The 24,580-nt window shown below is 48.3% G+C and overlaps 1 protein-coding gene across 3 annotated transcripts in view; it reads right to left on the bottom strand.

Moving 5' to 3' along the window:
* The window catches only part of Prkca (protein kinase C alpha), a 417,908-nt gene that overhangs the window by 45,806 nt on the left and 347,522 nt on the right, over positions 1–24,580 (bottom strand). For all 3 annotated transcript variants that reach the window (XM_075990292.1, XM_075990290.1, XM_075990291.1), the window contains 3 exons: positions 6,573–6,710; positions 3,584–3,757; positions 1,408–1,499 (listed from right to left, as the gene is read on the bottom strand). In XM_075990292.1, coding sequence (XP_075846407.1) covers positions 1,408–1,499; positions 3,584–3,757; positions 6,573–6,710 — 404 coding nt within the window. The remainder of the gene's footprint in view (positions 1–1,407; positions 1,500–3,583; positions 3,758–6,572; positions 6,711–24,580) is intronic.

Below are 24,580 nucleotides of genomic sequence, written 5' to 3'. Positions count from 1 at the left end.
TCTGGGCTTTTGAGCTTTATTTTACAATGCGAGCATCTTAATGCTCTGTGATGTACAATGAGGGGGTACCGGCAGGTGTACAAATGCATTTGCTTCTTAGGAGAAATAAAAGCAGAAAAAGCCCCCTTGATATTTTTTTTAAAGCTTGTGATTAAAGAGCTCCCTGGCTGCCTCCAGTTAATCTGTCTAGAGCAGATTATCCTGCGCAGGCCCAGATTCCTCTGACTATGCTTTAGACCACACATCCCCCTACCCCGTTCCCATTGGCTGACTAGTGGGTCAGGCCCATAGCACCTCTGCGTCTAGATGGAAACCAGCTTTCTGCTCAGTTTGCTTTGGTTCATGTCACAGACTCCCTGGATGTCAGAGATCAGTGACCCCTCCCCGACCCTGTGGATGACTCCTCCATGTCCGCCAGGGACCCACTTCTCTGCCCTTGCATTCCCACAGTGTAACATTCCAAGACAAGCTTTTGATCAGTCCCTTAGGATCCTTCCGCCCTGACAGCTGTCCTCACCCTGGCCTGAGGACTTCATTTAAAGAGGTTTCCTTCTCTCACCCAGGTCACCAACTTTTGATCTTCCTCTTCCAGAGTGTTCCTCAAAGATAAAGGCCCAATTCCAGCTCAGATTCATCCCTGCAGGTTCCCACAGACCCCCTTGCACCAGCTCCACCATCTTTTCCTTCTTTCCTCAGTCACTGGGCTCTGTGAGACCTTCTCTCTGCCATCTTCCTCAGCTGCCTGCCAGTAGGCTCGGCACCCATCCACCTAACCCCTCTCTAGCTTACATCACCTGAGCTGCAGGCCACTCCCTGGACCTGGCTCCCCATCTCTTCTTATCCCTTCCTTGGAAGGCTCCCCTCACCTCTGGGTTGGGTATTCCCCAGTTATGTGCTGCTCCCACTCTCCAGTTTTGGGGTATTGGTGGAAACCTCTGTATTCTTGTACTCCAATTCTGGGGTATTGGTGGTACCCTCTGTATACTTGTACAGTTTCAGTAATGTGTTAAAATTGTTGGACGGCTTGTCCAAATGCCACAGGAGTGTGTGGGCTCCCCAAAGGCTTGGCCTCTTTCCTTTACACTCTTGCTGGGTGCATACAGTGAGTGTGGATCTACTCAATGAACGGTGAAGGAGGGGTATTAGTAGGTGATGGGGATACCAGCATGTCCAGTTTGCTGAGAATAGAATCTACTGGTCCTTAGAAATATTTATTACATATGAGTCCTATCTGTGTGTCTGCTACTCTGGGAAGTTTCTGCAGTCAGATCCAAGTACTGTCAGTCACCCTTGGGCATTTTATCCAGAAGGAGTTGGGAGTATTAGGCTGTCTGAATTTCAGGACTCAAAACAAAAGAAAACAACAAAAACCAACCCACAATATTAATAAAAATAAAAAATACTCACACTGCTTGTGGCTCCTTAAATTTCCCTACTTGCTGAATGTGGTACATGAGGTCCCCACCGTTGACATATTCCATGACGAAGTATAACCGGTCCTGTAGACCAAGGTTCACAGGTGAGTAGGGCTCCCTCGGGCAGAGTTGATCTGCTTTGCTTTCTCGTTAGCAAATTCGGGACGGCACTGACAGATCTGCTCTTACTGCTTAAATGGATGTGTCTGAAAATATATCTCATGGGTTAACTTGTAAATTACAGAAACTTAATGATATTTGGTGGGGGGAAGGGAGCACCATAAATGGAAATTTTAATCAATGTTCTTTTGCCTCCACAATGTGCTCAAATATAAATATTGCCTCTTTATAAAAATTTTCTCTGTCACTGGTATGCTAAGTGCTGGCCCCACAGAGGGCATACATCACTGAGCAAGTAAGTCTGCATATTTATGAGGACATTATGCTGGGACAGATACGAAAGCCAGGGGATTTAATGAGGAAGTAACAAACAGCACAACAGAGCACAGTAAAAGCTGACCTCCGCTCCATTCTAGAAAACACCCGACTTTGTCAGCGGCTACTAAACATTAAACTGCAGTTTGGGGAGGGAGAGGATGGATCTGGTGCTAACAGCTGGAAGTGGCTTCAGGAGCTCCACTCTCTGGAGCTCTTTAACACCATCTTTGTTTCTTTGCTTTGCAACTTTCCAGGGCTGCACTAGCATGCATAGGGTCAGGGAACGGGGTTGGGATTCCCTTCTTCCTCCTGCCTTGCCACTAGCTCTCTCTGGCACTCCAGGAGGTTTGGAGCAGCTGACCGCAGGGGTGGGGAGATGGGGGGTGCGGCAGAAGCTGACCAAGTGACCAGTGCGATGCTGACACCCAGTGGCCAGTGCTGGCTCTGCAGCCTCAGAACAAGTGCCCACAGGGACGCCCCGTTTTGAGACTTTGACCGTCCAAAGCCATTTAGGTGTCTCCCAAGATTTTAAAAGAGGGGACATAATCACGCATCAATTCCTGGCCACAGGGGACTTACAATTGAGGTGACGGACAATGACAGCTGTTGGAGGAGTGAGACCACACAACTGTACCTCATTTAAAAGGGGGGCTTGGAGGTGGAGGACACCTGCCTGCGCTGTCACGTTGTGGTGCATTATTATTATTATTATTACTATTATTATTATAGTTTTTTTCTTGAGACAGGGTTTCTCTGTGTAGCCCTGGCTGTCCTGGAACTCACTCTGTAGACCAGGCTGTCCTCGAACTCACAGAGATCCGCCTGCCTCCACCTCCCAAGTGCTGGGGTTAAGGTGTACAGCACCACCCTGCTCATTGTGGCGTATCTTAATGTGTGTTTCTTTGGTGACTGGAATCCACAGTGCTTTGGTAATACAAACATTTTTTTTTCTTTTTCATTTTACTCAGTACTTTCTCTTGTAAAGGGTCAGACAGAAGATACAGGTCTCTTTGTCTCTTCTAACTCCTCGTCTTGGCCTTCACAGTGGGGGTGTAGCTGCAGGTGACAGGGAAGTGGATGGATGTGGCTTCCAGGCGCTAAAATCTGAATTTCACACGGCAGGAATACAGTCTGGATGCATTTCTTGTGACCTTTTTTCACAGCTCATGGGCTGCAGGACAGGGCACAGCTTATTCTTCCTGCTGTCTCATTACAGGGACATGCTCCTCAGGAAATGGGGTATCTTGGTATTCCAATGCTGTGCTTGGCAGTTGGATCAGTGGTCTTTAAAAACAGGGCTGGCCAGGCATGGTGGTACACACCTTCAATCACAGCAACTTACGAGGCAGAGGCAGGCAGATCTCTGAGTTCGAGGCCAGCCTGGTCTCTATGGCTGTTTTTGTGTATGTCTTAGGATAGGGCCTGCATGAAGAAGACCTCTTTCTTACAGCCACTGCTGGAACCCTAATGAATACCCGGGTCCACCCATGTGCAAGCCCTTTATTTACAGTGGTTTAATATTTGTATGCAATCCATGCACTTGTGCCTACTGATGCAAAAAATCACCTCTCAATTACTTATATCTAACATAACGTCAATGCTACTGCAATGTAGGATAAGCTACTGTCCCTAAAGGAAACTGAATTATATCATCAGGATGAGAGGGTCTTAGACCATGATCCAGCCTCCAGGTAAGAGGGAGAGCAGTAGACAGAAGCCACGGTCCTTACCACTGTCTGGAAGCAGGAGTGCAGCTGCGTCAGGAACGGGGGCTTGTCCAGCAGCGCCAGCACCCGCTTCTCCACCATGGTGCACTCCACGTCATCATCCTGGATCACCACGTCCTTCTTCAGGATTTTGATGGCATACAGCTCCTCTGTTCCCTTTCTGTCAGCGAGCATCACCTGGGGACGGAAGGAGAGAAGGCTCAGCACTGGTGGGCAGACACTGGTCCTGGGAGTGGGAACAGGGGCTGTGAGGAACAAGGGCAGGAGGCAGTTCAGCGACAGCGGGTGCAATCGGTGCGTGTGAGGTGAAAAAGTCCTCAGACATTTTCGTATGGTTTTATCATGGGTAGCAGTACTTAAAGCCCACATGTCGAAGTCTTGGTCCCTGGTGTGGCAACAGTGGCAGGTGGGAGACCCTGAAGAAGCTAAGGTCTGTTCTAGCTTCAGTTCCGTTGCTGGGATAAAATACTCTGACAACCCCCCCCACCCCGCCAATAATTTAAGGGGGAAAGGATTTATTTAAGTGTACAATTCCAGGTTACAGTCCATCACTGTGGAGAAGTCAAGGCAGGAATGTCAAACATCTAGTCACATCACAGTCAAGAAAGGCATGGATATGTACATGCTCCCTTGCCTGCATGTTTGTGCTTGGCTCACCCTTGAGCAGTTAGTGAACGGTGCTTCTCACAGTGGGCTGGGTTTCTCCATTTCAACTAACTTTGTAAGACAATCTCCCCTATACATTCCCATAGTCCAAACCAATAGACCATCCCTCATTGAGACTCCATTTCCAAGAGATTCTTGGCTATGCTAAATTGACAACAAAAGCTAGCTATCACGGGTTATTAGGTTATTGGGGATGTGCAACACCCTCAAAGGGCACTCTGGGTCCACGGCCACGTTCTTTTCTTGTTTTGTTCCCTGGCTGATGAAATGATGATGAAGTTTATTCCAGCACACATTCCTGCCGTGAGGTACTGTCTCATGAAAGGTCCAGAGTAATGGGACCGCTCAATCATGAACTGAATGAAACCTCTAAGGCCATGAGCCAAAACAACCCTTTTCTCTTTATAAATAAATAGCCTCAGGTAATTCAATATAGTTATAGAAAGCTGGCTAAGATAAACTCTACATTTGGATTTTGCAAGCACTGTAAGATACTACAAGTAAAAATTCCTTCATCATCCATACTCCTTGTTAAAGTATCCAGGTTTGTAGACAGTGTAGGGTATTAATATATAAAGTTGCTATTTTGTCTAATAATGGGAATATTTAATATTCTCTAATGGGATTAGTCTGGAATTATCCATATTCATGTTTTTGGGAAACACTCTAAGAGTAAAACGTAAGCTTTGCAACCTTGAAGGCCAAGAAGACAAAGAAAAAGAAAAATCCGTTCATGGATCCATCACAAGGTTTGCAGCCACAGAGGCCAAACAATGGTGTGCAGACTGAAGTCCCCACGGTCCCAATGTGAGGCCTCACCATGACGATCAAACAATGGTGTGCAGACTGAAGTCCCCACGGTCCCAATGTGAGGTCTCACCATGACGACCAAACAATGGTGTGCAGACTGAAGTCCCCAAGGCCCCAATGTGAGGTCTCACCATGACGATCAAACAATGGTGTGCAGACTGAAGTCCCCACGGTCCCAATGTGAGGTCTCACCATGACGACCAAACAATGGTGTGCAGACTGAAGTCCCCACGGCCCCAATGTGAGGTCTCACCATGACGATCAAACAATGGTGTGCAGACTGAAGTCCCCACGGTCCCAATGTGAGGTCTCACCATGACGATCAAACAATGGGGTGCAGACTGAAGTCCCCACGGCCCCAATGTGAGGCCTCACCATGACGATCAAACAATGGGGTGCAGACTGAAGTCCCCACGGTCCCAATGTGAGGTCTCACCATGACGACCAAACAATGGGGTGCAGACTGAAGTCCCCACGGTCCCAATGTGAGGTCTCACCATGACGACCAAACAATGGTGTGCAGACTGAAGTCCCCACGGTCCCAATGTGAGGTCTCACCATGACGATCAAACAATGGTGTGCAGACTGAAGTCCCCAAGGCCCCAATGTGAGGTCTCACCATGACGATCAAACAATGGTGTGCAGACTGAAGTCCTCACGGCCCCAATGTGAGGCCTCACCATGACGATCACCCAGGCTTAGGGCAACGCCACGTGCATTTTCTAGCTGTGAAAATTAATTATTCTGCTAGCACTTTGGAGCATGCCTTCTAGTCTGAACATTAGGAAATGGGGACACCACAAACTAACTCTCTGCAGCTTTTTGGGTTTTGTGTATGTGTGTTTTGTGTACGCCCACATGTGTGTGCACACACTTGCATGTAAGTTCATTGAGGGACTACATGTGTAAGTTCACACTGGTTTAAAGGCCAGAGGATAACTTCAGGCACAATCAATCACCCTTTCTTTTCTTCCTTTTTTTTGTTTTGTTGTTGTGAGGTAGTGTCACTTGCTGCACTTGAACTGGCCAAGTCAAGTAGGCTAGGTTAGCTGGCCAGTTGGGCCTCGGGATCCGCTTGTCTCCAGTGCGGGTCCTATACATGCACGCCAGTACACCTCACATGGGCTCACGTCTGTTTGCAAGTACATTGTTGACTAAGCGAGCTCCCCGATCTCAGCACAGTTGTTCACAAAGATTTATTTTATTTCTAACTACGCACATATGTGTGCGTGTGTGTGGTGGAGTATGTACGTGTGAGCCCAGGTGCCATGGAGGCCAGAGCTGCTGGATTTCCCAGAGCTAGAAATACAGATGGTTGGTTATGAGTTGCCTGAAGGGTACTGGAGACCAAATACAGGTTCTCTAGAAGGAAAGCAAGCACTCTTCACTGCTGAGCCGTCCATCCATCACGACAGCTTTCTTTAATGATGCCCGAACTATCCCAAAACTGTGCCTATGTGCTCCAATGCTGAGCAGCGCTGAGGCAACGGCTTACACAGAACGCCTCCCTTCTTACCTTTCCAAAACTCCCCTTCCCCAGCACCATGAGGAAATTGAAGTCTGTGAGTTTCACTCTGTCAAGGTTGTTGGATGGCTGCTTCCTGTCTTCGGACGGGCTGATGACTTTGTTACCAGCAGGGCCGAGCTTGGCTTTCTGAAACAAGCACAAACACAAAAAGTCATCGGTCATCTTTCGTCCCCCATGAAGGAGTGCCAGAAACCAGCAAGCACACGGCTAATAAGCTGGATGTCAGCTGTGAGGAGCGGGTGGTGGGCCGAGAAGAGGAATGGGAGGGTATGGCTGATCCTCGGCGGCTGTCCACATCCCCTGGCGAAGATCTGCAAAGCGAAACTCTTCACCTAGTTAACAACTCCATACACGCAACCCGCCCAGGGCAGGCGAATTCTGATTCTGGGAAGGAAAGCTGACCTCTTGGGGGTTGTTAACATAATCAAGCAAATAAGACTGTGAGTGGATGTTTTCCTTAGTTGTGGATTTTGTAACAAAATTAATCCATATGAAGGAAATTTGTAGCCAGGCAGAAACGACAGCGGAATGCTCTCCAGAGAGGAGCTGCCTGATTGGTGAGCTCCGAGGATGATTTATTGCTCCTTTCAAGAGAAGAGCCAGAGCAGGGCTTGTTTGGTTAAGGATTGGATTGATGTAAAGAAATAGCTCCCGGCATCTGGCTTCCCTTCAGCCTGGAGGATACCCAGGATGCTCTGCTACCAGAAGGAGTTTGTGTCACAGGAGCCACGCCACACGACAACCCTGGAGGGAGCCACTGCTGTCGGCTCTCGCAGAGAGTCCCATTCTCACTGCCAACCGGGAAAAGGAGGAGGGCTTGGCAGAGAGAAAAGAAAGGCAAAGGAGATGCCATGGAAACTGATGGTCAGTGGTCAGCAAGGAAGCCCCCAAGAAAGCAGAGCAGTCAGGGTGGGGCCAGCGTTACATCCGCTGCCAGACTTAGCACTTGGAAATGTCTGCTTGACAATGAGAGTGCGAGCCAACGTCCTAGGGCTGGTGGCTCTTCCACAGCCTAGGCTCAGATTTCAAGGGTGATTATTACTGCTTTAGATCAGTGGTTCTCAACCTGTGGGTCTCAAGCCCTTTCACAGGGGTCACATATCAGATACTTACATCATGATTCATAACAGTAGCAAAATTATAGCAATGAAGTAGCAGTAAAAACACTTTTATAAAGGCTGGGGTCACCACTACCTGAGGAACTGTGTTAACGGGGTGCAAGATTAGGCAGGTTGAGGAGCGCTGCTTTAGATGCGTTCTTTATGTTAGGAGCGCCTCCTCTTCCTCAGGGCCACAGACCTAAGTGTGGGTCTGAGCTCAGTAGCGGGGCAAGCCTTCACTCAGGTCAACACTTCTATGGGTAGGTGTCTCCATCATTGTACTACTGCTGTGAAGAGACATTATGACCAAGTCAACTCTTACACAAGAAAGCATTTAAATTGGGGGTTTGCTTCTAGTTTCAGAGGGTTAGTCCATTATCACTGTGGCAGGGGCATGGCTGAAACATGGTGGTCCTCATGGTACTGGAGCAGTAGCCCAGGGTTACAGCCTGATCAGAAAGGCAGAGACAGACTGGACCTTGCATAGGTAGACTTTTGAGATTTCAAAGCCCACCCTCAGTGACAAACTTCCTTCAGTAAGGACACAGTAAGTACCTATTCCAAAAGGCCACACCTCCAAATCCTTCTCAAATAGTGCCACTCCCTGGTGACTAAGCATTTGAATATATGAGTCAATAGGGCCATTCTTATTCAAACAACCACAGTAGGCCAGTGGGTAGATAGCAGAGGAGGTAAGGAGGCCTCCAGGAGGTCTCACTATGGACAGATGCCTTGGCAGGGCTGGGTCCTAGCTCTAGGGAAAAATGTGTTTATCATCAAAGGTTTCCCACATCAATGAAGACAATCCCTCACAGACAGGACATGGACCAACCAATATAGGCAGTCCCCTATGCTGCATTAGGTTGGGAATGCAGGCATGACCAGTGGAGGCTCATACTGCTCAGGAAAAGTCTCCCCCAAAGTGCAGCTCCATCTGAGATGGCTCACTCAGTAGTTTGGGATGTAGGTGCTAAACTCACAGAGGCCAGTGTATGGGTTCCAGGTCAAGACAAAGGCAGCATCATTAACTGTACTCAAGATGGAGAGCTGGCTGGTGGGGGCCCAGTACATGGGTGGAGTTAGATTTCACCCCTGCCCAAACTAGCCCCAAGGTATAAATGACCAGGCATCTTTATGCATGTGTTGCCATTCAGAGTGGCACTGCCCCCTGTCCTAGTTTTCCTATGGAGCATTCTGGAACCATCTCCATTTTGCCCTCTGCAGGCCTTGCTGTACAAGGACACCCAGCCATCTCTCATACTGAGTCTTCTAAGGTAACAGGAAGACCCATAAGTATTTCAATGGTGCTGGTCTGGGCCTGCCTTTGGTCAAGCTCCACTCACAGGCAGAGGGGTTTGGAATCCTATGGAGTTCAAGAAGATAGCCAGGGATACTCAGCAGCTATGTAAGCTTTGTGTGTGTGTGTGTGTGTGTGTGTGTGTTGGGGGAGTTTGGGGGCAGTCCCAGATGCCTTCTAGGAAGGTTGCTGGCCAGAGACCAGATGCCGTGAACAGCTGGCTTTCTCTTCTTCCCCAGGTCACATTCTAAAAGGCATAGCCATCCCATAACAAGCTCTGCTTCTGAGCCCACAATCTCTTCCTCTTGGTTTTGAAGGGGTTGCTTGGCAACTGGCTTCACAGCAGGACCCAGAGACCTGCCTTTCTTGACTTGCATATTGTTGACATTACTCTGGCTGTCGTGAGTGTGGCTCAGACTTCACCAGAGTACAAATCGAATCAATATCTCTGTGTGTGTAGGGGTACAGCTGGAGCCCATTGCCACCTGCTGACATTCTTGACTACAGCAATGTAAACAGGGACCAACATGGGCAGATGCCCTGCTGGGGTGAGAGCAAACAGGATTCAGATGGCGGCAGAGGCTGAGAGCAGGCAGACAAGAGGATGAGTGCTCAGAAGGCCCCTTCCATTTTCTGCCCGATGTTGGCCCTCACCGCAGGGCAGGCAGATACCGGCTCACGCTTCTGACCCTTCAGACCCATAGCTAGATGACCACCTTTAATTTACATACTGGCCAGCTTTGGGTGTTTTGTTGCAGCAACAGGAAATGGGCTACGACTCCCCGTGGTCCTCGCACATGCTTCTTGTCTTGTCTGCACAGGCTGTGTATGTCCCCTGGGCCTCACAGTCTCTCAGGGGAGGGGATGGCAGGAGACCAACCGGAGACTTCAGTAGCATCTAGATTTCAAGTCCCTTGTAGGGTTGGGCTAAAATAGGTTAAGGCAGTGGTTCTCAACTAGTGGGGGTTGAACGACCTTCTCACTGGGTTGCATATCATAAATCCTGCATATCAGATATTTACATTATAATTTGTAACAGTAGTAAGATTACAGTTTTGAAATAGCAATGAAAATAATGTTATGGTTGGGGTTACCACACATCAGGAACTGTATTAAAGGATCACAGCATTAGGAAGGTTGAGAGCCACTGGGCTAAGGCAAAAGTTTATAGAAAAGCATGCAGTTGGGCATGGTGGCTTGAATCCCAGCACACAAGAGACAGAGGCAGGAGGATCTCTGAGTTCAAAGCCAGCCTGGTCTACAGAGTGAGTTCCAGAACAACCAGGGCTACAAAGAGAAACCCTGTATTGAAACAAAGCAAAGTAAAACAAAACAGCATAGAAATTATTCAAAAAAAGAAAAATGAAAACCTTGATGTGTGATGTTGTAAAGTAGAGCAAGGTAATTCTAAATGCTAGAAATTTCCATGCTCTCGTCTTTTGTCCTTAGTTGGATAAAGGTATAGCATGTGTTGTTGGCTTTGATTAAAATAACTTGCACCTGGGGAACTTGGGGTCTCCAAAACATGGCACCTCAGCATTTGTCTACCCTGGCTTCATGATGCCACCTGGATTTCCAGGCTCTGAGACTAGCCAGTGTCCACCCCTCATGAGGAAATGAGCTAATAATCAACTAATAATGAATCTCATTTGGAACTACAGACGCATTGTGTAGCCCCTGGAGGGCTACAGAGTGAGCGGAGGGCAAGCAGACCATACAACACGAATCTGAACACGCAAGCCCAGATCCTTGCACGTCGGCATCTGCTGGAAGCTCGTCATGGGTATATAAGTGGCCCCTCCTGAGTCCAAGACTTGTCTGGACAATGTGAGGGACTCCTTATGCTCATTTCATTGATGCAGGGTTTTCAAATTAAAACCAGGATGGAGTTTCATGCCAAATGACTTACATCGTGGGGTGCGGTGGTGCAATGCTGAAGTCAGTTCCAGCACACACAGGAGGCAGAGGCAGCTGGACCAGGAGTGCAAGGCAGCCAGGATTATATGAGACTCTGTCTTTGAAATCCATAAAATGATATCACAACAATAATAACTTATGCTAGGCACATGAAGGGCAGGTTGGTGGGAGACACACATTTCTATCAGGTTAAACCATTTGCAGCAGCAGAGCTAGGATTATTTGACTTTTGGTGGCAGCGACGGTGGAGGTCTAAGTTAGTGCCAACGATACCTTGCCTTGCTTGAATTGTGTGCAGTGAGAGTGCACTAGCTTTGTTAAACAAGCAAACAGACGCCCCAAAAAACAGAGTTGGGGTGAGTGTGCTACTGTCATCACTCGCTGGCTCTCATGCCACGCCTCTTTGCCTGGAAATTCTGACAAGAAGTTCTGGTTTATCCAAGCCCTAAAACCCACATTGCAGTATGAGTGTACGTTTCCCAGTGGTTACTTAGGTGACCTCTGAGCTGCAGGTCAGTGTCTAACTCCCCTCAGCCCTACTTTAAGTGATCTGATTCATACTTGCTTTGTGACTGTGTCTTCAATAGAAGGATTTCCTTGCCTTGGTACAAGAATGGCTCTGATGGATGTACTTATCAAAATTATTTGCAGTGTAACATAGTGACTGCCACTGAACTCAAGAGCTGCGGAAGGGTTTTGCTACTACTGACATTCCAGGGGTGCACAGGCCAATGGTGCCCAACCACGGAAGCACATGAACTGTCATGGATTTCTCTTACATGTTTTTCTTTTTCCTCACATGATGAACAATGCCCTGGGCTCATTATCTGAACCCTGGCAAGGCATTTCAGCACCGCTCCACAAAGCAGGAAAGGATTAGCAGAAGCAGTTGTGCCGTACAGAACCAAGGCACAGAACCTTGCCTTCAAGGTAATGTAATTACTCATGCACTCTCAGTAATGGCTCAGAGCAACTGAGTGCTTCAGAAGCTAATTGCGAGGACTTGGGGAGGGATTGCTAGGGGGACCTGTCAGCAAGGTTAGTGCCCATGTTTCCAAACAGCAATGAGTCCTGACAGCTAGGCCTGCTACTCAGTTGCTAGGCAACAGGTTAAAAGGATGCTACTTAGTGGGCATTACAGGGTCGTGGGCAGCACAGCAAAGTACGTGAGAAGCCTGTTGTTCTCTGGCTAGCTCATTTGTCATTTATTGGAACAGGCCAAGCATGCTGCCCCATCAGGACCTTTGTGCTTTCTCCCTCCTGTGACCCACATTGTAACACCCACTTTTCTTCTAGTCTATGACTTAAGCCCCCAGTCCCCACTCACCCTGCCAGCTGTCCCCGGAACCTTGATCCCTGTGGTTTGGGTTCCTTCTTGGTCTTCCTGATCTCTTTATGCTCTATGCTCTGGTCACCCCCTCTCTGCACTGGAAAGCGCTTGAGCTCTTCTGCCGAGCTCTCTCTGGTCTATCTCCAGAATTTAGGACATGTTTGGGGCTTGGTGTGCCTCAACTTCTCTGTCCACATAACATTTTCTAAAAGGCAGAGTTATTGCTTCTTGAAATAAAGTGATATATGTTCATTTTAGAAAAATTTAAAGTGCATACTATTTTTTTAAAGGAGAAAAAAAATTACTTATAATTTTCTCAGCTAGAGACAATCACTAGTAATATTCTACAGACGTCCTGCAATCTCTCGTTTTCACTCCATGTTTAGCAACACAGAATTCCACTGTAACCCACATTTCCTAGCCATGTGCTAGCGGGTTCTCACTCTGCTGTTGGACACCTCGGCTGTTCCTGGTGTCACTGTTTCTAGAGCAGGCAGATGCAGCATTTCCAGTCTGAATCCCTCTCTTGTTTAGATTCTCTAATAGATGTAGAGCCATCAAGTCAAGGGGTTTGGATGGGGCAAGGCAGCTGGCACCTACTGCCAGCTGTACAAGGACAGACAGGAAAATCTTGTGGGAGGGGGGAGACACTAATTCCAAAAGACAGGCTTTGATTTCTTTTAGGACATCGGTCTATGGTATTGGTTGGGACTTTCAGCAGTGTCCTCTCCGATCTGGCTTTGGGACCATCTTCACGCAGGTGCAGAAATGATGTCACCTTCTCAAAGGCCATGCACTAGAGCAGCACCCTGGGGATGCATAACCCCTTCACAGGGGTCGGATATCAGATATTCTGCATATTAGATAGTTACATTATGATCCATAACACTAGCGAGATTACAGTCATGAAGGAGCAATGAAAATAATTTTATGGTTGGGGGTCACCACAACGTGAGGAACTATATTAAAGGGTCATAGCGTTTGTGTGAGGTCACACTCATGCTATGCTCAGCCTCACGCATGCTCACGAGGCCTGTGGGCTCCACGGTTGACATACTGAAAGGAACGGTCTCGGACGGTGGCATGGCCTGAATGTTTCACCCATCCGCCCCAAATTTACATGTGGAGATTCTAACTCCTAACATGACAGTGTGAGGAAGAAGTGAGGGGGGGGATGATTAAGTCACCAAGGGTCCACGGTCACAATGGGGGGGGTCACATGTCATGCTTTCTAGGGAAACAGGAACAGGCATCCATCTATGATCCAGATGCCAAATCCGTGTCTGCCCTGATCCTGAACCTCCTAGGCTTGAGGGCTGTGAGCAATGGGTCATGTTTGCAGGGCTCCTGGCCTGTGTGGGTTACAGAAGATGCCAACAGAAGGAAAGTTCATCTGTACAGAAAGTAAACAGCCGTCCCCGGGGCAGGCCACCTCCCTTGTCACCCCACTCTCACTTGACTGTATGCTCGTGTTTATGCTCTTGGACTTTGGGGCCTGGATGACTGTCAACGCCTGCTGAGTAGTTTTCTTCCCAAGCTGGGAGTCACAGACGAACAGCAAGCAAATCTCCGGTGTGTACTAGCCACCCTCTCCAGGATCACAGACTGTCAGCCCTGGCAGGGTCCCAGCGGAGGCCTAACCTGCCTATGATGAGGATGTCTGCATGCAGATGAAGATGTATGAACCTTGGAGATGGTCCCCAGGCCCAACTCCACTGCCTCCAGCCCTTCACAGGTTTGGCTGCTCATGCTATGGAGAAAGGGAAGGACACCACTTTCTCCCAAACACAGGACTCTGCACCTGCTGGCTCCTGTGCTCCAGGTGGCCCCAGAATGGGTGTCACCAACCTCAGGAGGATGACAGAGCAGTTCAACCTCTAAAAGAATTTGGGGCCAAGGAACACAGGTGCCTCAGGTTACAGGCAAAGTTACAGAGATAGATCTGAGGGACATTTCTTCCCTTGGTTCTGAAGCCCCAAATCATGCTTTGAATTAGCACTCTCCCTGCCATAGCAAAGGTCAGTACATAATTCTGACTGCTCAGCCCAAATACTCTCTGACGTCATTTCCCACCTCTGATGCCGTGGCATGACGTTCAGATGAATGAATGTGTGGCCATGATTTAGAATGGCAGGCAGTGGCTGGGGCGGGGCTCTGGGGTGCATTTTTTACTCTCGTCCCACGTCCTGCAGATTCTCAAATCGTTTATCCTCACCTACTAATGGCCTTTCCCATTTTGATAGATTTGATTTTTCAGTGTTGGGGCTCGAACTTGGGGCCTCAAGCCTTAGCGGCTTAGATAAAATACCTATGACTCCTTGCTAACTTATCAGGGTAGCAACAGTAAAACGGTCCTGACGCATCTGAATTAAATCACCAGTCTCTCCTGTGATGTTTGATGCTCTAAGTGGCACAGGCAAATAAGGCTGCGTTGCCAACATAGTAGGTCCTTTGGCAGCAAAGCCCAAGGGCAGGGGACACACAGCAAGCCATTTCTGTAATTTCCTTCATGAGAACTGGTTTTATGGGCACATCCACTCAGGTGGCTGCCACTGTTAAAGTCAGGAAGTCCACAGGCCTCGACGTTGTGGCAACTGAGTCATACACCGAGGGTGGGTGGATGGGTGGGTGGGGGGAAGTGGGGCCCAGGATCGATTACAGCTTTGCCTGGTGTGGACAACAATGCTTGGTTATTTTTCTGCCAAGCCTTATGGGTTTCTAGTAGCCATTATGCATGCTGTTTTCTTTACCGTTATCTGTTTTCCCATTACGTGCTTTGATTCATCCAGTGACGGATGACATGCTTGTTAAGTCGGCTAATCTCTTTTTCACACATGTATGAGGAGTATTTTGGTCTCCCCAACTCCCCCGTCCTATCACCATCTCCTATTTCCTTCCCATTCCCACTGATTCCCTCCTCTTCCTGGCTAGGTTTCCTTTCCACTGCAAGTCTATCTCCCTCTCTCTTTGCCCCTTCCTTTTTTGGGTGACCCAACTGAGTTTGATTAGAGTTACAGGAGCTTGGGCACCTTAACGGTCATTACTCCCCCTACCCCCACCCACCAGTTACTATTAACTGCCAGTAGCTCTTCAGAGAGGGTGCAGAATCGTGCACCCCTCCCCCCACCAGCAACTGTGAACCTAACTGCCTCTGGCTCTGTCTCCTCAGGGGAAGCCACCTGATCTAGAAGCAGCTCAAAGTGCCTCACCTGGTAAGTGGTCCCAGCAAGGGCATTGCCCTTCGCTCCCCCCCCCCCCCATTGCTATGGGAGGATCCTGTTTGAAGATCCTCCCAATTTTAACCTTTTCTTGGTGTTTCCACCCATGAAAATGCAGTTCTTCTCCCATTGGGACTGGCAGCACCATTCCTCCGATGCCCACTTTAGGGAACCCCTAGTAAGGGGGGAGGGAATGGCTGCGACATTTCTCACCCTAACCCACTTCTTTTTCTGCCAGGGTTTGCCACCACTCAGGCTGTGCACGGTCGGGAGTCTCATGTTTCATACATACAGTCAAGTAAATGGTTTTCCAGACTGTCAGCAGCACGGGGACTTCTCTGGGCAAGCCATAGACGGAAGGAGCCAACAAGACCTACGAGGCGCTTGACCGCTTCTCTTTTTAGCACCGTGACTGTTGTCTAAAATCAGGAGCAGCTGGGAGCATGAAATGCCTATTTCTTTTTCGGCCCTTGTTAGCTTCCAAGCAAGTGGAGGACCCTCGTTGTTTGCTCCTCGATGGTCTGTATTCATTAAGATGCAGGGAGTCTTTTTTGTGAGTCTTTACTGCCCTCTTGTGGTATTTAGCTCCTGGAGCAGTTGCAGAAATTTGCCTAAGGTTCATGGCGGGTAAGCTGTGGCAGTGGAGGCCCAGTGAATACTGCAAAGTGGCGCAAAGACTGCACCTGGTCTATCTTCCCAGAGGGACCTGTGCAGAGGGGACTTGCTGCACTAAGGTGAGAGCCAAGTGCTTGCCCAGGACACTACTTATAAAACACATAGAGGTAGTACAGGCACCTTAACTTACAAAAAACTGCAATCCCCAAACAATTATGCATCATTTTGGGTCTTCTGAATGTTCTAAAACTTCTGCTGCGCCCAGACTCTGCCAGCCACAGAACTGAGAATGGACTGGAACAGAGAGGGAGGCAGTGGAGAGGCCAGGGACCCTAGAGTGGGCCGAGAGCCGCAGCATCCGCTTTAAAGAGAGAAGCAGACAACAATCTGCGGGATGATGGGAGATGATGGGCGTCACACGAGGGCGGAAGTCAAATGAAAGAGTCTCTACTGGGTTCAGCTTGAATTGGAACGTGCACAAGAAGCCGCCTCCTGCAGGTAAATACTCAAAGCTGCCCAAGCCAGGGCTGACCCTGAGGCTGGCTTTATTTTCCTTCATGGTTGGATGGACAGCCGTGAGAAAGACGAACAGAGCACCATACCATACCCCACCCCAAAGGGGCTCGAACCTGTGCTTTCACACAGAGGTTTCTGTTTTTATGAGTCTGTCTCTGTGGTGCTGGATCCACTTGTTCAGCTACTCAAACATAAACTTTTTCTAAAGTGTCTTGAAGGGACAGGAGCAAGCATTTTTGAAAGGAGAGCCATCTGCTATTAAATTTAGCACAGAACTTAAAATATTCTGTTTAAGCCTTTGTTCGTTGAACATTTTAAAATCATATGGTTTTTTAAGACCCAGGCATCTAATCATAGCTCCATGAGGCACCTGCTTCCAGGACCAGTTACAGCTGGACTTTCTGTGTTCTTCTCTGGGCTTCACGGCCATCAGCTCACATGGAGGCTGGGGACGTTCAGGAGTGGTCATAGACTGGAATGACACTTAGGATATCCTTAATTGCCATGGGTCTCAGCTTTGCCTTCTGTAAAATGGACTGAAATGCTACCTCATCGCAGATGAATGGGATCTTCCATTTCTACTGGCTCAGCACTAGAAGCTGCCCCGATAGTATCCAGCCATAGCCCTTCCAGGTGGCAGGAAGTATCAGAAGAGATTCAGGATAGTGGAGATTAGGAAACAAAGTCGCTGCAGGGCTACTCCTTGAATAGGTAGACTCAGAAAGGGCCAAGTGGTTCTCCTGCCAGAGTTGATCTTCAGAGGAATGGGGGGATTCTGGAGGAGAAGTTTCAATGCAAGACCAGGGTGTAAATCCATACCTTTTTCTGTGTCTGTTATATGGGGGCGCACCAGTCTGGTGTAAGAGACTGCTGGGGGTCACTTTTTTTTATGTGGATCACTGTCTGAGGTGTCGACTTGTTGCAGGCTGCAGCAGAGAGGAGCTAGCTGAAGCCTACGTGGCTTCAAGGGTAGAGAGCCTCAAACGGGAGAGGAAGGTGGGCAGGCAGAAGGTTTGCCACAAACTAGATGTCCTGAGATTCTTCGGGTGTAACCCACAGGCCTTGAAAGTGGCCAATGGAGATGTATCGGAGCATTACCATGACCTACATGGGTACTCACAGGCTACTGGGGACTGGAGCTGTGTGGGGTGCAGAAAGATTAAAAAAAATGAGACAGTGGTGGCACTCTCTCATGCGGCCAATCACTGATGGCTCTTGCTGAGTCCGAAGGTCCTGCTTATTTCTGTGTAGCCTCTCAGCTAAGAGACCCACACACAGCCTCTGGGGCCAGTCACGGGCTGGCGGCTGACAGATTTTCATAAATGCCCACAGGGTGAAGATTAGTTAGGGTCAAGTGAGAGCAAAGCTGCTCTGAGGTGTGGGGGAGTGACCATCCTCCAGTTTTGCTTCAAGGTTGGGGTGCATTACCCCAGCACGGGTGACATTTCCTATCTCAGGCAGATCAAGCTGTTTTCCCCCTAGGGCTCATCATAAAAGGGCACAAGAAATGCATAAAATAAGAGCAAACACAAAACTTCCCAGGAGGAGGCGCTGTGGTGCGACCATGTGACCAGAGTCACTGGACTTCTCTGTCCACTGGAGAAGTGGAGTGAACTACGGTCCAGTTGTTGCTTATATTTGCTGTGGTTTAGATGTGAAATGTCCCCCACAGGTTCATGTGTTTGAATACTTGGTCCCCACTGGTGGCCCTGTTTGGGAATGTTTTGAAACGTTAAGGGAGAGCCTTAATGGAGGACATGGGTCAGTGGGGATGGGCCCAGCCCCGCATCCTGTCCAGCCTCCGTTTCCATGTGCAGAGGCAACATGGCCAGCTTCCTCATCCTGTTGCCGCCATGCCTACCCTATGATGGACTCTAATCCCTCAATAAACCTTTCCTCTCTTAACTCACTTCTTGCCAGGCATTTGTCATTTGTCATAGCAGTAAGAAAAGTCACCAACATGGTACCCAGCATACAGATGGGAGCTTCAGATCCAATCAGAAGAACAGAGCTTTTGAGTTTCCTTGAAGATGGCTACTGAGGAAAATAGCATCTCAGACAGCCTCTTGATTCCCACCTCCTGGAGTAGGGATGCGGGCAGAACCCAGGAACAACATGGAGACTTTGTTCTAAACTTTCATATTTACTCATTTAACCATCCAGGCAGTCTTGCAAGCTTAAGACGTTTTATCTCTTTTATATTTGACTTGAAGAGACAGAGGGGAGACAGGCCAGCCAAGTGATAGAGTGCCAAGGCCACACAGCCAGGCAATGGCAAGGCTGAGCTATGTACCAGGAATGTGGCCCTTCCTGCACTGTACCATGCTGCTTCCTGGGATACCAAGGTGGGTGAGAGTCAGTGGCCAACCAGTAGCGAAGAGGGGGCAGAGTTGGGAAAAGCGATCAGTTTACCTGTGGGAGGGAGATCTAGAGAGGTGATGGCTTTGCCCCAGCTCTTTCCCCCTCCATTTAAAAAATATGAGTATATGTGTACATGTATGTTTGTATGTATGTACATATGTATGTATGTATGTATGTGCACGGAGGTCATGCAGGTGCCGGTGGAGGCCAAAAGTGGGCGCTGGATCCCATGGAACCAGAGTTACAGGTGGCTAGTGAGCTGGGAACCGAACCCACGTCTTCTGCGAGAGCTGTACAGGATAATGACGGCTGAGCCACCTCTGAAGCTCCATCCCTTTATTTCCCTTTCCAGCTATGCCTGTGTTCTCCACTGGGGCCTGGCTTTTCTAGGAGATACAGTCTTAGGATGTCATATTACTTCTTCCCAGAAGGACGGTTTCCAACAGAAACAAGGACAAAGGCACATGGCTTGGGCATGTCACATCACACGGGTTTAGACAGCACTTAGGGTTCGGGGACCCCAGCGTCAGCTTATTCCATCCACCTGGAAGTGTTTGTAAACAGAAACAGCCTTCACACCCTGGAGTACCCAGCGGAACCCACCTACCCTTGAGAACACGGAAGGGGTTACTCCGAGGGAAGAAGCTGTCCAGTAGCTCAGAGTGTTCAAGGGGCGCCACCTTCCCAAGCTTTCTCAGCCTCATGGAACAGGATTTAAAAGACACAGAGGAGGGTGGAGGAAAGAGAACTCTTGAAAGCAGTGCTCCGAAGGCTCACCGCCCTCACTCTCTTGGACACAGCACCGTGAGGCAAACGCCGGAGCCTGCTGATGTAGGTTTAGAAAGCACAGAGCAGTCACCTGGTGACACAGGAGTGGGATTGGGGTAGGCAGGATGGTGGATCCCTAGAAGGCACAGAACTACCTCATTCTGAGAAGAGCGAAAAGCCTGGAACCAAGCCGCACGTGGCCAGGCCCATTCCCTCGCCCTCCTCGGCATTTCTGGGCACTAACAGTTCCACTGCATCAGTGGATGTATCTTGCTAGACACCCACCCATGTGACGGGGTGGTGGGGGCATTCTCGTTAGTACACATGTCTGAGCGCGCACAGCTAGGTTCCCAATAATTTTACGCACAGATGACTCTTCAACAGTTAGAATAAAACCAACGCCACATTTGTCTTTTCTCTTTTCCCAGTTCAAGTTAGCCCCTCCCCCTCACGTGTGACTCTCCACCCTCAAAATGTTCCTGTAACTCAGCTTGGCCTTGAACTTTCTAGGCAGCCCAGTGGCTCTGAATGCCTGACGTTTGTCTCTACCTCCTGGGTGTTAGGACTACAGGTGTGTGCCTCCACGCCTAGTTCATCATGCTGTGGATCAAACCCAGGTGCCCCCTGCACTCCACCAACCAGGGGACATCTCCAGAAAACGCACATGCTCCTAATAAAATCTGCTCTCTTGATGATTCAGAAGCTCCTCAGTGACCCAAGGGGCCCGAGATTTCCCCAGTAAAACAAGTTGGGAGACATGGATTAACCTGTTCCGGTTAACTGAAGGCCACATCACCAGGTTCTGTGTCCTCCAGCTCTCCTCTGCTGTCTAGAAAACCCTGGTGACGAGAAAGCTCCACTGTCCCAAGTACTAACATCAGTGAAAATGAACCGGCACCTTCTTAACAGAGAAATACACACGAGGAGGGACAAGAGCAGCCATAGAGGTCCATCCGGGGCGAGGTAGCTTCAGAGAGAGGATGCCAGAGAGCCTGGTTTTCACAACCCAAATCCTACCGCCCAAATGGGTCATAGCATACCTGAGCCTGAATAGGAGCAATGAGGGGAAATGCAGTACTCAACCCTCCTAACGCTGCAACCCCTTCATACAGTCCCTCATGTCATGGTGACCCCCAACCATAAAACTGTTTTCATTTTTACTTCATGACTGTAATTTTGCTACTGTTATGAATCACAATGTAAATATCTGTGTTTTCTGATGGTCTTAGATGACCCCTGTGGAAGGGTCATTCGATCCCAAAGCAGCCGCAACCTACAGGTTGAGAACTGGGGGCAAGTGGGTGAGACATTAGCGTGGTAAGGCTTTGTCTATTAAAATGGGAAGCTGGACAAATACTTGCCAAGTAGAAACACATTTTCTTCTCTTACAGCATGTAATTATGAGTCTTTAGGTCAGTACTCACAAACCCGTAACTGTTCCCCAAATAGGGTATTTTATTCTAACTACCAAAGCTTTGCCTTCTGGCTAGAGATCTTAATCTATAACATTATTAAAGGGAACCAGCCAGCAACAAAAACATCCATTGGAATCTTGACGTTTGAAGCATTTTGATAGGGTCATTGGCCACCTTTGCCTCAGTGTCTCTAGGAATGAGCCTGGATGCACTGACAGGCTTTAGCAATTTCCCCCTCTAGCTTCCATCTGTGATAGGTCAGCCCAGGAAGACCCCAGGGGAGACACCACGGCACAAATGCTCGGTTTACCCGATACTTGGTAATATCTGCCTATGCTAAAATAACCCAAAGTCTCCTTTTGAAAACGATCAAAGGAAAAACATGTAAAGTGACAAACAGCGTGGGAAAGAAGCTGGTCTATCTCTGACATCAGATTCACGACCCATGTGGGTTTTACCCAACTGCTACTGGGCTCTGGGCATGTAAGGGGTGGGATGCTCTCTGACTCCGAAATGACTTTCTGAAGGCTTTCTGCTGAAGGCCTCCAACCACCCCCGGAGATAGGTGTGTCTAGCAAAGAAGTTTGTAAGAAGCTTGAGAATTACTTCAAAGTTTACATAGATTTAGTGTGCGTGTGTATGTATGTGTGTGTACATGTGTGTGTATGTGTGCACACACACACACATGCTCAGAAAAGTGGGTGCTGCAGGCAAGAGCAGAGGAGGAGGTAGGAAATAAGAACCATTTCAGACAGGAGAACAGAGTTCTTATACCACCGACTTTGCAAGTGTGTCCCTTCTGGGCTGTTCCTTCCCCATCAACATAGATGATTTTAAATACCCTTCCCAGGTCTTCCACTCCAAATTCTGCTAATCCTGGGATCCCGAAACTTCAGTAGAGGACCAGAGGGCACAGATTTCAGGCTTTTTGGGACCACACTTTGCCCCAGCACCAAAGCAGCCTCAGGCAAAATGCTTATGGAAATGAATGTGGCCCTCATTGAGAAAACTCTATTTAGGGACGTGGAAATTTAATTTTCACCTAATTTTCATGTCTCACAACATTATAGTTCTTTGATTTGAGGGTAAAAAGACATTTCAAAACAAATTATTCTTAATTCACGGGTCATACAAAGGCAGGAGGTTTGGTATGGGTCCCAGTTTGATCCATTGATTCCCCTCACTTCACTGCAGCTCTAGCTGATGAATCTGCTCACTCGTTAATCAATGGGGTTTGTCTTCTCAATCAGCACCTCTGAGGATGTAATGAGTACCTGGGACTCTGATTAACTGCAGATTGATTCGGTGAAACGCAGGGTGAACTCTCAAGTCTCCACCACCACATCTACCGGGCTAGCCTCGAAATCCTTACCTCATCCTGGCAGTAGCTCACACTCCAGGTATCTGGCTTGGATCGCATATTGGTGTGTGTGGTGTATGTGCGTGTCTGTGTTCATATGTGCAGACAAATGTATGCACACGTGGAGACCAAAGGCTGCTGTCACATGTCTCTCTCAGTTGCTCTTCATCTTATTTGGGAGGGCAGGGTCTCTCATGGAACCTGGAGTTACTGATTTGACTGACTGGCCAGAGAGTCCCAGGCTTCACCACTCTCACCCCGCCCAGTGCCAGGCTTTTTATGCGGGTGCTAGGGATCTGAACTCAGGTCCTCATGATGGTAAGCACTCTACCAACTAGTCTACCTGTCTTCCCAGAACCACATAAGCTTTTCTGTCACCGGGCTTTTGTTGCCTTAATTCTGCTGAGGTATCCGGAATAGGGCCATAAAGAACCGTCAGTGTTTTTTTTCTCCACGTTTACATTTGTGCCAAGGGACATAATCCCTCCATTCCCCTTTTCCAGTTGCTATAAATAGCAGGGTGCATCATCCTCACTCACACCCTGACCTCCTATGGGTACCAGAGCCTGGGTACACAGGGAGAGCTGCTTCTAGCATTAGGTTTGCCCGCTTCCTCACCCCACAACATCCACTCACAAAGTCATGCCCATTACACAAGGATTTTCACTCTACGTTAGGGATTTGTTAGGACGGCACAAAAAGCTGGGATGGGCAATCTTTTCTTCTTTATTTCTTTTTGTTTCCCAACAAAATTATGTATTGTGTCTCTAAATTAAGTTAGTCCAGTGGGAGGACACCGGGGCAGCCTTTGTTCTCCCTCCCGCACTGATCACAAGCCTGGGCTGTGACGATCAGAGACTCTCTGGGTTTGCTCAGTGCTGAGGGCTATCGACAAACGACCTAACGAATGTAGAAAATGGTTTTCACCTCATATCCTATTAAGATTTTGCTTCTAAAATCAACTGAAGTAGAAACATTAAAATATCTCTCAACTGATGCCCTTTTAATAGATTCATTTTTTTACCCCCTTAATATCACCCAGATCAGAAAGTAATTAAGTAGTTATTTAGGGACCAAAGAAGTAGAATCCGTACTGGGGGGACGTCAGATTTCTGTTTTGTGGCTAGAGGGCATTTGAAAGAACTCGGGTTTCCATAGTAACCATAGCAGGACTGATCAAATCAACAAATAGTTACAATTTAGCTGAGGGTTTCCAATGGACTGTCTTTCTTCCCCCATCTGGAAAAGAACATTGCAAATTAGATAAAGTCTTCAAAGACAATGGGGGCTTTCAGAAAATCCAATTTTGGCAATAGTAAATAAAAGAGAAAAACATCTGCTTCCTCCCGTGTGACCTATCCACAGCCTCTCATCTTCATTGATGTGAGTACCTTGACTCTGGTAGTGATTGGATTCTATTAATTTGCTCATTAGGAAGAAAGAATCTTAAATTGTTTCCCAGGTTAAAGGAAAACAGAGACTTGGCAGCATCTCCAGGGTGACCTTGTCCCTCCTATGCCTTCCTGACAAGCCTCAGGAGGCTCCTTCGCCACCCTCCCTCACACAAGAACCTCACAACCTTCGAACGAATTTGGACATCTTTTGGTTTAGACTCTAGTGTGGTTCTGAACAGTCACAAACATCAAAAACTACAGACACACACAGCACGTTTTTCTGCATGTATCTGGGATACATGAGAGCCAGTGGGGCTGGCAGGTGGGCACCAGCATGTAGTCCACAGGACAGTTAGTAAGGTCCCCAGCTTCTGCTCCCTGCTCTCACCCTGCTGATCTCAGTAATGTAGCTGTAGGCAGGAAGAAGGGCTGGGGGAGATGGGTGCTCACGCGTGACATGTTTCCCCAATGGAGCCTCTCTTGGATGGGAAGAGGGGTAACAGTCTTGAGGCATGACTTTTTCAGGGACTGAACTTAGGCCATCAGACTTAGTAGTAAATGCCTTTACCCGTGGAAGCTACCTTGCTGGCCCACAGCATATTAATTTTATTAATTCAGAGGAATGTTCTAGATCTGCCATGTACAGTAGAAATATATACACAGACATACATACATTGTTTTAGATTTTCTAGAAAATTCATTAAC

Source organism: Microtus pennsylvanicus, chromosome 11, assembly GCF_037038515.1.
Source record: "Microtus pennsylvanicus isolate mMicPen1 chromosome 11, mMicPen1.hap1, whole genome shotgun sequence".
Lineage (NCBI taxonomy): Eukaryota > Metazoa > Chordata > Mammalia > Rodentia > Cricetidae > Microtus > Microtus pennsylvanicus.
This window is presented reverse-complemented; position numbering and strand designations above follow the sequence as displayed.